At 40.1% G+C, this 14,347-nt stretch overlaps 1 protein-coding gene across 1 annotated transcript in view; it reads right to left on the reverse strand.

The window, feature by feature from the left end:
* LOC124721090 (dual specificity protein phosphatase CDC14C-like) overlaps positions 1-14,347 on the reverse strand; it is a 245,174-nt gene that overhangs the window by 141,328 nt on the left and 89,499 nt on the right. Inside the window, 1 exon segment of the mRNA XM_047245902.1 lies at positions 8,041-8,120. Within this exon segment, the coding sequence (XP_047101858.1) occupies positions 8,041-8,120 (80 nt within the window).

Below are 14,347 nucleotides of genomic sequence, written 5' to 3' on the forward strand. Positions count from 1 at the left end.
ATTGAAGCCACATGTTCGGGCACTCTGTGACCATAATGGCTTCGAAACAGAGGTTGGCAAAGAGAAGGACAAAATACTAGCTGTCTTCTTGAAAACTGTTTCACTGAGAAAGATCACATTGTAGTTCCTCTTTTAAATGGTCATACCAATGTCAAAATGACAGATACTAAATAAGTGACCATGGAATAGAAAAGGAACTGAACTTGCTCAACAGACGAAAGGCTACTGAACCTGATGGGATAACAATACGATTCTGTACACAGTGTGCAAACGAACTTGCTCCTCTTCTAACACCAGTGTACTGAAAGAGCAAAACATTCATAATGGTTGGAAAAAAGTGCAGGTCATTTCAATTTTCTACAAGGATCATTGAACAGGCACACAAAACTACATGCATCCATCCCTGACGTCACTCTGTTATAGACTTCTGGTTCATGTTTATGCTTGCATATTATGATAATTCTGAACACTGAAAAATCTCTGTAGGAAATGAAATGGGTTCTGAAAACAACAATCATGTGAAACCAGTGTATTCATATCACCCATGAAACCCAGAACGCAGTACATAATGTTGCTCAAGTTGACGCCATGTTCTTTCACTTCCAGAAGGCATTCGATACAGTTCCGCATTACTGTCTAATGAAGTAAATATGAGTGTACGGAATATCACACCAGCTGTGTGACTGGATTGAAGAGTTTCTAACAAACAGAACACAACGTGTCTTTCTCAACACAGAGAAATCTTCAGACTTAAAAGTAACTTCAGGCATATCCCCAAGGCAGTGTTACTGGACCATTACTTTTCACAAAATATATAAATTACCCAGTGAATAACATCAGAAACTCCATGAGGCTTTTTGTGGATGATGCTGTTGTACACAGAAAAGTTTCAATGCTAGAAAATTGTAGCAAAAAGCAGGAAGACCTGCACAGGATTGACAATTGGTGCAGGAAATGGCAACTGACACTCAACATAAACAAAGGTAACATACTGCTCATAAATAGAGTGAAAGACCCATTGTTGTAGGATTACATGATTGCAGAAAAATCACTGGAAACATTGACATCCCTTAAATATCTAGAAGTATATGTACATAGCAAACTTAAGTGTAATGACACCATAAAACTAATCACAGATAAGACAGATGCTGGACTGAGATTCACTGGAATAATCCTCAAGAAATGTAGTCCACCAACAAAGGAGGTACCTTACAAAACCCTTGTTTCACCAATACTTTAATATACTGCTTGTCAGTTTGGGATCCACCCCAGGTAGGATTGATAGAAGTAATAGAAAAGATCCAAAAAAGAACAGCACATTTCATTACAGGTTCATTTGGTAAGAATGAAGGCTAAATGAAATATGGATAAACACCAGTTGTTCTGTCAGAATAGACTGGATGGCAGTGTATGTGGAAGTATCACTTGTTGCCATGGGAAAGGGCACAAGAATTATTGTCTTGCATGCTTGAACATTACCTGGTTTCATACCGAACTGTCAACTGGTTTAAAAATTGAGGAAAACAAGCAACAACCATGATAAGATTAATCACAACATTATTCTGAAGTGGTTAAAGGGGGGCAGCTACTGGAAACCTTAAATTGGCAGTCTGTCATTGTAATGAACAATGCCCCAACCTATTCAGTTATTAAAGATACAGCTCCAACAATGACAACAAAAGAAGCCAACATTGCTGAATGATTAAACTGTAACCATGTGCAAGTTCAGGATGATATGTATAAGATGGCGCTCATGAAACTAGTGAAACAAAATAAGCCACAGTTTTAACAGTATGTTGCGAAAAGGTGGCTAAACAACACATTCACAGGGTTCTTATGCTTCCACCATAACACTGCTGCTTTTATGCCATCATAATGATTTTGGTGCGGATCAAACATTACATAGCAACAAATCATAAAAGCTTCATCATGGCAGAAATACAGAAACTTTCAGAGGAAGCAGTGACAGAAATAATGCCAGCGATGTAGAACAATGTCGCACATTACACAGAAAAGGATCTTTAAAAACAGTCTGGAAGTCACATGAGTGTAAAGAATAGTACAGAAAATATAATAATATCCTTAGAACATTCTGGCAACTCTTCCACAGACTGTAGCATAGATAACGGCACTGTTGGGGAAGGGAGTGACTCTGAGCTAAGTGGCATTTATCCATTGCCATAACTCATCTTTCTTTAGTGTTTGTGGACATGGTGTGACATACCACATACATACTACAGTGATTGGTAAGTATTTAGGCAGCTTATATTATTTTAATGTTGTTTGTTATTGCAACCATATGAAGGATCCAGATACATTTGAGCACCCCTTTTGCATCAAATATGCAAACTCAACGTGAGTCATAAATGATTATTATAAAAGACAGTGCATGTCCTATTGCTTTTGTCAAGACGTACACATAATAGGAAAAGTGTATCGTTTTATATACAGATGTGCATTCATGAAGCAAAAAGGATATTGTGATCCTGTAAAGAAAACTCAGTACTGCACATTAACAGTGATTATGAGAAGATAATCAGTACGGCACAGCACATACTATGTGCACACGTACTGGCAAATCAGCACCACCTCCTTCCATGCTAAACTGTGCTACAGCATCCATCACTTTGTTATTCTGTTTCTGGTACAGGTGGAGATGAGGAAATGCATATTTTTTGAACAGCTAGTACGCGGTGATGAGAGGGGGTATTGACCTTGAATGAATGTTGCCAGACTGCCCATACAATGCAATTTCAGTCGCTATGGAACGTTGGAGTGTAGAGCATCATGTGTTTGTTGTTGAGCAGTACTTTAGAAACAATGATTACGTAGTCACAGTGCAACGTCTTTTCAGTCAAAATTTGAGAGTTGGATGTCGAGGTGCAGTGCCTGATCAAAATACTGTATTCCGATGTGTTGCAGTGGATCTGTGATGAAAAAGAAACCACCTGGTCTTCCCCGTTCAGTTCATAGTCTGGAAAAAGTAGACCGAGTGAGAACGGCAGTTCTTGCTATCCGAAACCTTAGTGAAGGGGATTCTGTGGAGCGCAGAGAGTTTTGTTGCGTAATAGTCTTCACGAGTGATGAAGCACATTTTCATGTAGATGGTTACGTCAATCGTCAGTATTAGGTGCCGGAGAACTCACATGAATTACATCAAAAGACCTCTCCACAGTTTAAAAGTAACAGTGTGGTGCCGAATTTCAAAGACAAGGACATTAAAATGTTAAACAACTTTCTTCATCCAGAACTTGAAAGGCGTCAAGTGAACATGAGAGAAATATGGCTTCAGCAGGACGGTGCTACAGCTCACACAGTGAGAGCATCCAAGGAAGTAGTTCAACAAATGTTCCCAGGACATGTTATTTTGAGATATGGTGATGTTTACTCGCTCCCTCACTCACCCGATTTGTCGATATGTGACTTCTTTTTGTGGGGACATTAAATATCACAAGTCTACATGAACAAGCCTCGCACAATCATAAACTGAAGAATTCCACTCGTCGGGAAATTGAAGCCATGCTGAACGAAATGTCGGAGAGAGCCATGCGTAACTTTCGGGAGAGGATCCAAATTTATATCCAGCAAGAAGGATGTCATCTCCAAGACATTATTTTTTGAACCTAATTAAAGTATGTATATTTCAAAGCTGCATTAAAAAAATCCATCACTTAATGCTTGTTTTTATTATTTTTATCAAACCATGTCCCAGTCATTCAATAGCAGAAAAACATGCATTTCCTCTGCTCCACCCTGTATAATCACTCATGTAGCAGAATCAATTAGCACCACAGATCTAACTGTGAAAATGTGAATAAGAAAATTGAGAGAAGGCCGATGGTCTTTGAATGTGCTAAAAAAAAAAGAAGGTTTCAAGCAACTACTAGGATGGAGCTCAAGCCATTTTAGAAGCCACTGTCAATAACCTATTCTTCCCTTACCAAGTGAACTTCAAAACTTCATATTCTGGTTAATATGGTCATATAATTGAGAAATTACATGGATGTTATAAGCTAATGTCTTGGGCATGTGCTAAATAACATTTTACCTAAAATTCCACTAAAGATGGGCATGTGTCCAGTACTAGTCTGGCAACAAAAATAAAATAAAAAATTAAAAGATACTTTCTACTGAGCAGTACACGCCAAGATACAACACTGTGGTCCTTACCTCTTTCCATATATTTCAGTTTTCATCCACAGCAACAATAATTAGTCACTACTGCTGTTACCATTACATAAATATGTAAGGGCAGGGCAAATATGTATAACATAAAAGTTTTGGTATTAGTTCATTTTGTAAACCCTCGTCACCAGTTTTGCAAAGGCCTCATTGCTAATGCTGTGGAGACCAAGTTGCCACTGCTGCTACGGCAGGCCCAGTTTGCGAAACAGCTTCTGTTGCAGTAGACTACTAAGACTATTTCTCACTGCCACAATTACACAGCTATGCCTCACGGTCATGTAACAGGACAGAAGAATGAAGGTTCTACAACACTCCAACAAATTAGTGACAAGGTCACAAAAATGATTTAAAAAGGTTTACTTATCTTTGTGACTTGTCGAATAATGAAGTCTGCAACACTGCATGTAATATAACGCAAAAAAAGGCCCTCAATGGCTAAGTGCAAATAATCATAGGTAAACTTCACAGTACATAGCAAATGCAATTCACAACTAATGTCTGTTCACTTTAAGCGTTCACTATACAATGTTTCCGATCTACGTCAGTCCTGGACGATAATCTACAACCAAGTGCACGAGAGCTACACTTCTATCTTCCAAGCAGGCTTCTGTCCGTTGTCGTCCAGTCATCAGCGGATTGAACTTGGCCAACAATTGGCCAAGGCGAAGTCGATATCCTTATCCTCATCCTCAGCGCTTCCCACAGTGCTGGTGAAACTCGCACAAGTGGCGAGTCTCTGTGGCTCTGCCACCAGCTTCCATCTTTGCACCTGTGGTGCTTTTGCCATGACTGTGTCTTGTTAAAACGACACAGCAGTACAAAATACAAACAGACCACATTATATTATCAGGCAAAGCAAACTGGTTCCTGGCCAGGGATGGCAGCACCATGTGTTTACACCTGAGAAGCAGAGAGGGAAGGTAGTAACAGTGCACACTTCAGTACTCCTATAAGTGGGCCACTGTCGCATGCTACATGCCTGTACCTGACACCAAATGCAGTGTGTCTATTTAGACCAGCAGTAACAGTATGTACAGTATATCTGATCTTGGCTCCTTGCAATGGTTTGCTGACAATATCCATAAAACTACCTTCTTGATTAGGTTGCAGTTTTCCTTAACTGTGTGTTGATTATTCATCTGCTGTTTCAATCACAATGTTGACTGACTTCATGTTAACGGATTTTCCTCCACCTGTCACATTCTCTCTCGTCCAGCACTCATCATGCACTTTGCGTGATACACAACCTTTCCAGTTTCCTAATGTCAGAATGATAAAAGTTAATTTTACAGCAGCAAAACCAAACTGACTGTGTGCTGTAGCAGTTAGAGTTTTTGCTAGTAACACCAAGGTTCCATATCTCTGGTGACCATCTCAAATTTTTCTCTGCTGGAAAGGTCTGATAGCAGTTCCCCTCAGCCTTGTGAGGTCAACTGAAAAGTTGCTTGAATATAAAAGCAGCAAAACTGACACCAAGTTTACACAAACACTGAAGTAGCATAACACTGAAAGGCTTGCACCAGGTTACATGACACCACGTTTTATTAGCAAAAGCACCAGCTGTTAAGTTTACAGGTTACTGAGCCACATACTTGACAAACTACTTGTACAATTACGGATCTTATTCTCTGCATGATTTCAGGCCAGTTCTATAAAATTTAGGTCCAGATGATATGGTGAGAATAGGAGGAGAACCATTTTCGTGCAAAATTTTGTCAATGGAATAAACTGGAGAAAATTGGTATTCCATAACTGAAGTTCAGCTTTCCTTGTACCTACTTATTTTTAATTTTTATTCTGTCCCTTCCTACGCGGTAGTTCAAAATTTTCCTGTTATAGCAACAGAGGAGAACGGAACACGAAATAAATCTCTACATCTTCTGCAATGAAACATTGCCTGGTACTGCTGTTGAACAATATTTTCTGTACAGTCATTTTGCAACATTTATTCACAGTGTACTGTGTATGAATCCACAGTTCGTCTAAATAAACAACTGATGCTGTGATCCTCATACATTAGTCTTTCTTAAAAAATTTAATGTAGTATGCTCTTTACGCAGGCATGTTCTCTCATTGGCACATAATGACTCCTTCATTCTCACACCTTTTAAAATCATGGAACAGTTTTTCTCAAAGTTTCTTTGTTAGCCTTGAAGTCCATTTCTGTGTGACAAAAGCTGTGAATTTTATGCAAACACAGCACTCGCTTGTATTGTTCATTATATTGCAGAAATTGCTATATAGTAACACATTTATCTACATCAATGAACTATTTATTACAGGCATTTTACTTATTCTGCTTTGGGACATATACCTGAATCCCACTCTACTTGGCATCATGTCTCTCCTTCCGTAAGTTACTTGCTGTTGACTTACTTAACTTTTGTTCACAAAAAACTTTTCTTTTGCAAAAACAATTTTTCTTCTTTATCCATCATTTATGCATTTTTTCTTTCTTTCAAGACAATTAACTGATCTAAATTGGTTTTACGTAAAACCTGTTACTTCTATTTCACCTCATAATAAAAAATGTAAAGGATGGAGGTTAGACAATAACTTCTCAGAAATGTTGAGATTATCAGACATATAGCACAAGTTCAAACTGGAAAAGGATGGGGACACAAAATCAACCATGCCATTGTCTAAATAATCATCCCAAAATTCGCTACAACTGGCTTAAGGAAACAGTGGCAAACTTAAATCAGGATGGCCAGACAGTGACTCACAAATTCTATAATTAGAGCAAGCTCGCGGCCCAGATAGTAAATTACAGATTCAGATTCAAATATTCACTGTTCAGTTCCAAGCTCTCCCCAAGATTATTCCAGGAATTTCATGTAACTTTCAACTCACCAACACACTGTGTTATCCTACTCTATTTTGGATTGTGTATTAAATCAACTAGACAGGTTGTACACAGGTTGTACACAGGATGGACGAAAACAAGAACCTCCATTGGAAACATGCCTAATAAGGCACTACGGTGGCCAATCAACTCTTGAGTCTATGACTGAATCATTTTTTTACTCTCACTAAACAACACTGTACTAACTAGTTTTTCCAGTATTCATTACTCACTCAACAGTCTCTCTGTTGATGTTATAAGCATTGTAACTACCTATGTCACTGGCATCATCAACTATTTAGAACAAAGCTTTATTAAACTACAAAAAATTGCATAAATTTTGCGCAAACAAATTTTCTCTTCTCCCTCCAATATTCACTGTAAGGCTAATCCCAAGCTAGTAATAAGGTTTGCCTTATCTTTCCCACTTTGCGCAAACTGAGTCCTGACATTTGACTTAATGGCCATTGATAGTTAATGGTTATGAGTACTCAAAAAATTAAGTATTTGATCTGCTGTTGCTTCTTTTAATCTCCTTCTATCGGCTTGTAGCGATTTTTCTTTTCCTTGAGCATTCTGAGGACACACACTTCCCCTTACCTGTTCTTATCTTTATCCAGATGAAGAAATTACAGAACATTCCAAAAGCCACAGATTTGTGAATCAGCCCTGCCCCTAGCTGTTCTCCTTCTGGTAGCTGGTGATTAGGCATACATATTTTATGTTTCATTCAAAAGTCACATGTTTTGTCATGAACTGTAGCTGTTGTCATTGATCCTGATTTTATCATCATCATCATCATCATCATCATCATTCTTCTTCACAGTAGCAGTAGTAGTAGTAATAGCAGGAATCTGAAGGAGGTACCCACCCCCTTCCCCTCTTAACCCTCCGATAATACTATTCTTGTATTTGTACCATCAGTGTTATAATTACTGCAAGTGAAAAAGGAATAACAAAATATGTCTGTTTGAAACTTCAGTAAAGATTATAGTCAACATGTATCATACCTGAAAGGTAAGAATGGAGGATTATTCCCACCAACCAATGGTCGATAGGCCTCGTCGGGCTTCTTCTTCAAATAAATTATCTGTAACAAAAAACAATTTGTAATTATAGTGAACATGAAGAATAATACATATAAAATTAAAAGCATCGACATACATTGGGTGATCATGAAGCAGCCAACAGTCCCAGTTAAATTGGAAACTGGAGCTTAAATTGTGGAGACATAAACTCAAGAAATAAAATAATGGGCTACTGATGGTTACAGTCATTTTGCTGATCCCATTTGAAGAAACTGCAGCTTAAGGAGACACCAAACGCTTAAATTATACATGTAGCTTCTTGTAAACAATATGGCCATGTAGTAGATTTTAAGGTATGCAAGGACTGCTTGTACTTTTGGGCTAAGGATGAAATCTTCATCCTGCAAGTCTTTCCACACATCTCCAATCAAGTACTGCTGTATAGAGAAAATATACACTGATGAGCCAAAACTTTATGACCACTACCCATCTCAAATTTGAAAGCCACCTTGTGGCATTGCAGGTACATGATATGGTATGCTAAGTATATAAAGTGGACCATAGGCCAATTGGGAATCATTCTAGTAACGATACAGGCCATAGAAGTGGAAATCCACTGACATAAGTGACTGTATCTAAAGACAGAGTATTATGGCCCGGTGCATCTGGGCCCAGAGAATCTCTGAAATGGTGAAGCTGGATGGCTGTTCATGTGCTACTGTTGTGAACATTTATGGAAAGTGGATGAAGGGTGGTGTAACCACATGTAGCTGGCAAGGTGTTGGACGTCTGTGTATAAACACAGGACCTGGAGGTCGGAGGCATGTCTGCTAAGTAATGCAGGACAGGTGGCAATCTGTGCCAGATCTGACAATGGAGTACAATGCTGGTGCAGGCAATAAGTGTTTTGGACCACGTCAGTCACTGCACATTGTTGAACACAAGGCACTGTCAATTACAACAGCGGTAGGCATAGGCTCATACAGACTGAACCACTAAATAATGCAAAAGTGTCACGTGGTCACAATAATCACATTTCTTGTTACACCAGGTTCATTATAACAGGTAATGATATGGCAAGCACACTGTTCACGACGAATTTGTAGCAACTTGGAGTAACCAATACTTATTCCATTTTGTTACGCTTGATGTGTTTCTTTCCTATTGTGAATTGCTATTGGCGGCACCACAAACAGGGGCCATAATGTAAGTTAGCATGAGCATTTCATATGGCAAAGAAGTGACTAGCCTCATTTATTTTTTTGGTTCTTGCAAACAGAGAGTACTGATACAGTGTTCATAATATTTTTTATGGAACTTGAGGTACCTGTTTGATTCAACAAATAATATATGCAGCATACATATCTTGGATGGATGTGATAGACATTTATGCAACGAATACAAAAATCAAATTTGTTCGGTGTCACTTGTGTGCTTCCTTAACAATATTAGTTTGCGAGCTGATCTTTGAATCTTAAGGGGGGAAAAAAGAAAAAAAATTCAATACGTAGATTTGGACCAGTGACAAGAAGCCACCAGATCTCCGATGGCAAGAAATAATTTGAAGACATTGAAAAATGTAATACATGGAGAAATACGAATTATTCAGGAATACAGGGGATGACTCACTGGAAGGCAGAAGTACCATGACATCAATAGGCACACAAACAAAAGTTACAGAGTTTTGCTAGCTTTCAGAATAAACTTCCTTTTCTAAGCTTACACACACACACACACACACACACACACACACACACACAAATGCCTGTCTCCCTAAATTGTGCACAGTTGACTGCCAGCTCTTTCCTGGTCAACAGTGAGTGTACTGGGGTGAGATGGCGGGGCGGGGCGGGGCGGGGCGGGGCGGGGCGGGGCGGGGCGGGGTGCAGAGACAGGTGGGAGGCAGGGAGGGTGTTGGGAGAAGCATCTAGCAGCTTGTGGGCGAGTGGGGAGCCGTCTGTGAGCTAGTTGGGGGTGCAGGTAGAGAGGGGAGGTGACAGATTTATTTCAAACTTTGTATATCTTTACCAGGCAATTGAAACAACATAATGTGCAAGTAGTAAGGTGCACTACTGTGGCAATTCCGAGAAAACCGCAAGAGAAGTTTTGTACATCTATTATGATGCTCATGCATCTGTGTGTAGATGCCGGATGTTTGAGTTCATGGTGGTCAAGTGATTGCGCTTAAGATTCGTAAGACGAATATGTATGAGGCGACAGTTCGACTCTCTCTCAGAGTTAATATTTATTTATTTTTATCATCAGTGATCATATTATTTAATTTATATGACATTTGAGATGTAATGTAATGAAAAAAAACACGTGTATTTGCATGAAATATTTGCATGAAGTTTCAATTTATGTTTTTCACGTCTGCATGACGACTACCATCCTGCAGCGTGCAATGTCAGGAGCACATCCGACAAGTAACTGTACATTACTCTCGCAAGGGGTGGGGTGGGGTGGGGTGGGGTGGGGTGGGGTGGGGTGGGGTGGGGTGGGGTGGGGTGCAGAGACAGGTGGGAGGCAGGGAGGGTGTTGGGAGAAGCATCTAGCAGCTTGTGGGCGAGTGGGGAGCTGTCTGTGAGCTAGTTGGGGGTGCAGGTAGAGAGGGGAGGTGACAGATTTATTTCAAACTTTGTATATCTTTACCAGGCAATTGAAACAACATAATGTGCAAGTAGTAAGGTGCACTACTGTGGCAATTCCGAGAAAACCGCAAGAGAAGTTTTGTACATCTATTATGATGCTCATGCATCTGTGTGTAGATGCCGGATGTTTGAGTTCATGGTGGTCAAGTGATTGCGCTTAAGATTCGTAAGACGAATATGTATGAGGCGACAGTTCGACTCTCTCTCAGAGTTAATATTTATTTATTTTTATCATCAGTGATCATATTATTTAATTTATATGACATTTGAGATGTAATGTAATGAAAAAAAAACACGTGTATTTGCATGAAATATTTGCATGAAGTTTCAATTTATGTTTTTCACGTCTGCATGACGACTACCATCCTGCAGCGTGCAATGTCAGGAGCACATCCGACAAGTAACTGTACATTACTCTCGCGAGGGGTGGGGTGGGGTGGGGTGGGGTGGGGTGGGGTGGGGTGGGGTGGGGTGGGGTGGGGTGCAGAGACAGGTGGGAGGCAGGGAGGGTGTTGGGAGAAGCATCTAGCAGCTTGTGGGCGAGTGGGGAGCTGTCTGTGAGCTAGTTGGGGGTGCAGGTAGAGAGGGGAGGTGACAGATTTATTTCAAACTTTGTATATCTTTACCAGGCAATTGAAACAACATAATGTGCAAGTAGTAAGGTGCACTACTGTGGCAATTCCGAGAAAACCGCAAGAGAAGTTTTGTACATCTATTATGATGCTCATGCATCTGTGTGTAGATGCCGGATGTTTGAGTTCATGGTGGTCAAGTGATTGCGCTTAAGATTCGTAAGACGAATATGTATGAGGCGACAGTTCGACTCTCTCTCAGAGTTAATATTTATTTATTTTTATCATCAGTGATCATATTATTTAATTTATATGACATTTGAGATGTAATGTAATGAAAAAAAACACGTGTATTTGCATGAAATATTTGCATGAAGTTTCAATTTATGTTTTTCACGTCTGCACGACGACTACCATCCTGCAGCGTGCAATGTCAGGAGCACATCCGACAAGTAACTGTACATTACTCTCGCGATCTGGCACACTGTGACTTACTATATTACTGACTGTGAATAATATCATTTGCATAATTATTTATCGAGGTTTGACTTGGGCTTTTCAAGCCTGTCCCTCGTCCTTGAAATTTTAATTACAAACAGTAAACAGTAAAATAACATACGAAATTCACTATATCTTCATGAAAATGCACTTTTTTCGGTATATTATCTCTCAAATGTCATAAATTAAATAATGTGACTAGTGATGAAAAAAACTGAGATTAAAAGATAAGTGTAGGCGGGATTCAAACAATCGCCTTGTTCCCAACCTTCTTACACAGTGCAAACGCTAACCCCTTGATCACAATGAGTTCTTACAGCCGGCACCTTTGCACAGATACATCAGTTACATAACAGATGCGCAAAAGTCTGGAATTGCCAGAGTAGAGCACCTTCCTATGTTGTTTTAATGGCCTAATAAAGGTGTACAAAGTTTAGAGTAAATCCATGACCCCAATGTCACGGCCTCCTCTTGTTAGTCTTATTGCACCTTAGTAGGCATGACGTCTTATGCTGTGGGAACGACGTTTTGGTGAGTTCTGATTTACATAGTAATTTTAATTTTAATGTGCCAACACATTACTCATTTCATGTTTTATGTACATGGAAATTCAATGGAAAGACTTTGTGTGCAGATGACACAAGATGTTTGTAATAATCTTTATGGAGATCTGAAGGTAGTAATGTAGTTTTACCGAAACCGGTTATCTACAATAGAGCTTTTTTATCCAGCCTCTTCACAGAGTCTGCACGTTAATCTGGATTTCGCAAGATTAATGGTACTGGGTGGGCAGATATGCTTCCTATCACCACTCCTTCCCTCCCAGGACAGAATATATTAATCCCATCCCTTTGTGTTTAGTCTTACCCAAGTTAAAGTACGAGTACATTTTCTCAAAATGTTTGTGAATCATGTAACAGATGCAGATGTGAGTACCAGCCTGGTATTCATGTAGTCAGATGTGGGATACCACTTACAAACCACATCCAGACTGGCCGACACATTGGCCTTCGTTGTTAATCTGCCAGGTGGATTCAATATGGGGTTGGTGCACCTTTCAGAATCCTGGAAGTGGCATGCTTACACACACAGCCGTTTGGGTGGGTCATCCTTCTGGATTCAATATATTACTATAGTTACTACTGCAAATATTAATAAATGGCAGTAATATACAGGGCTATTACAAATGATTGAAGCGATTTCATAAATTCACTGTAGCTCCATTGACTGACATATGGTCACGACACACTACAGATACGTAGAAAAAAATCATAAAGTTTCGTTCGGCTGAAGCCGCACTTCAGGTTTCTGCCACCAGAGCGCTCGAGAGCACAGTGAGACAAAATGGCGACAGGAGCCGAGAAAGCGTATGTTGTGCCTGAAATGCACTCACATCAGTCAGTCATAACAGTGCAACGACACTTCAGGACGAAGTTCAACAAAGATCCACCACCTGCTCACTCCATTCGGTGATGGTATGCGCAGTTTACAGCTTCTGGATGCCTCTGTAAGGGGAAATCAACGGGTCGGCCTGCAGTGAGCAAAGAAACGGTTGAACGCGTGCGGGCAAGTTTCACCCGTAGCCCGCTGAAGTCGACGAATAAAGCAAGCAGGGACCTAAACGTACCACAGCCGACGGTTTGCAAAATCTTACGGAAAAGGCTAAAGCAGAAGCCATACCGTTTACAATTGCTACAAGCCCTGACACCCGACGACAAAGTCAAACGCTTTGAATTTTCGGCGCGGTTGCAACAGCTCATGGAAGAGGATGCGTTCAGTGTGAAACTTGTTTTCAGTGATGAAGCAACATTTTTTCTTAATGGTGAAGTGAACAGACAACGTACGAATCTGGGCGGTAGAGAATCCTCACGCATTCATGCAGCAAATTCGCAATTCACCAAAAGTTAACGTGTTTTGTGCAATCTCACGGTTTAAAGTTTACGGCCCCTTTTTCTTCTGTGAAAAAAACGTTACAGGATACGTGTATCTGGACATGCTGGAATATTGGCTCATGCCACACCTGGAGACCGACAGCGCCGACTTCACCTTTTAACAGGATGGTGCTCCACTGCACTTCCATCATGATGTTCGGCATTTCTTAAACAGGAGATTGGAAAACCGATGGATCGGTCGTGGTGGAGATCATGATCAGCAATTCATGTCATGGCCTCCACGCTCTCCCGACTTAACCCCATGCGATTTCTTTCTGTGGGGTTATGTGAAAGATTCCGTGTTTAAACCTCCTCTACCAAGAAACGTGCCAGAATTGCGAGCTCGCATCAACGATGCTTTCGAACTCATTGATGGGGACATGCTGCGCCGAGTGTGGGAGGAACTTGATTATTGGCTTGATGTCTGCCGAATCACTAAAGGGGCACATATCGAACATTTGTGAATGCCTAAAATAACTTTTTGAGTATTTGTATGTGTGTGCAAAGCATTGTGAAAATATCTCAAATAATAAAGTTATTGTAGAGCTGTAAAATCGCTTCAATCATTTGTAATAACCCTGTATGTTGAACTATACTGTGAACTCAGCTTTCCAGTAACTTCAGTTGCTAATGTTCC

This window comes from Schistocerca piceifrons, chromosome X (genome assembly GCF_021461385.2).
Source record: "Schistocerca piceifrons isolate TAMUIC-IGC-003096 chromosome X, iqSchPice1.1, whole genome shotgun sequence".
Classification (NCBI taxonomy): domain Eukaryota; kingdom Metazoa; phylum Arthropoda; class Insecta; order Orthoptera; family Acrididae; genus Schistocerca; species Schistocerca piceifrons.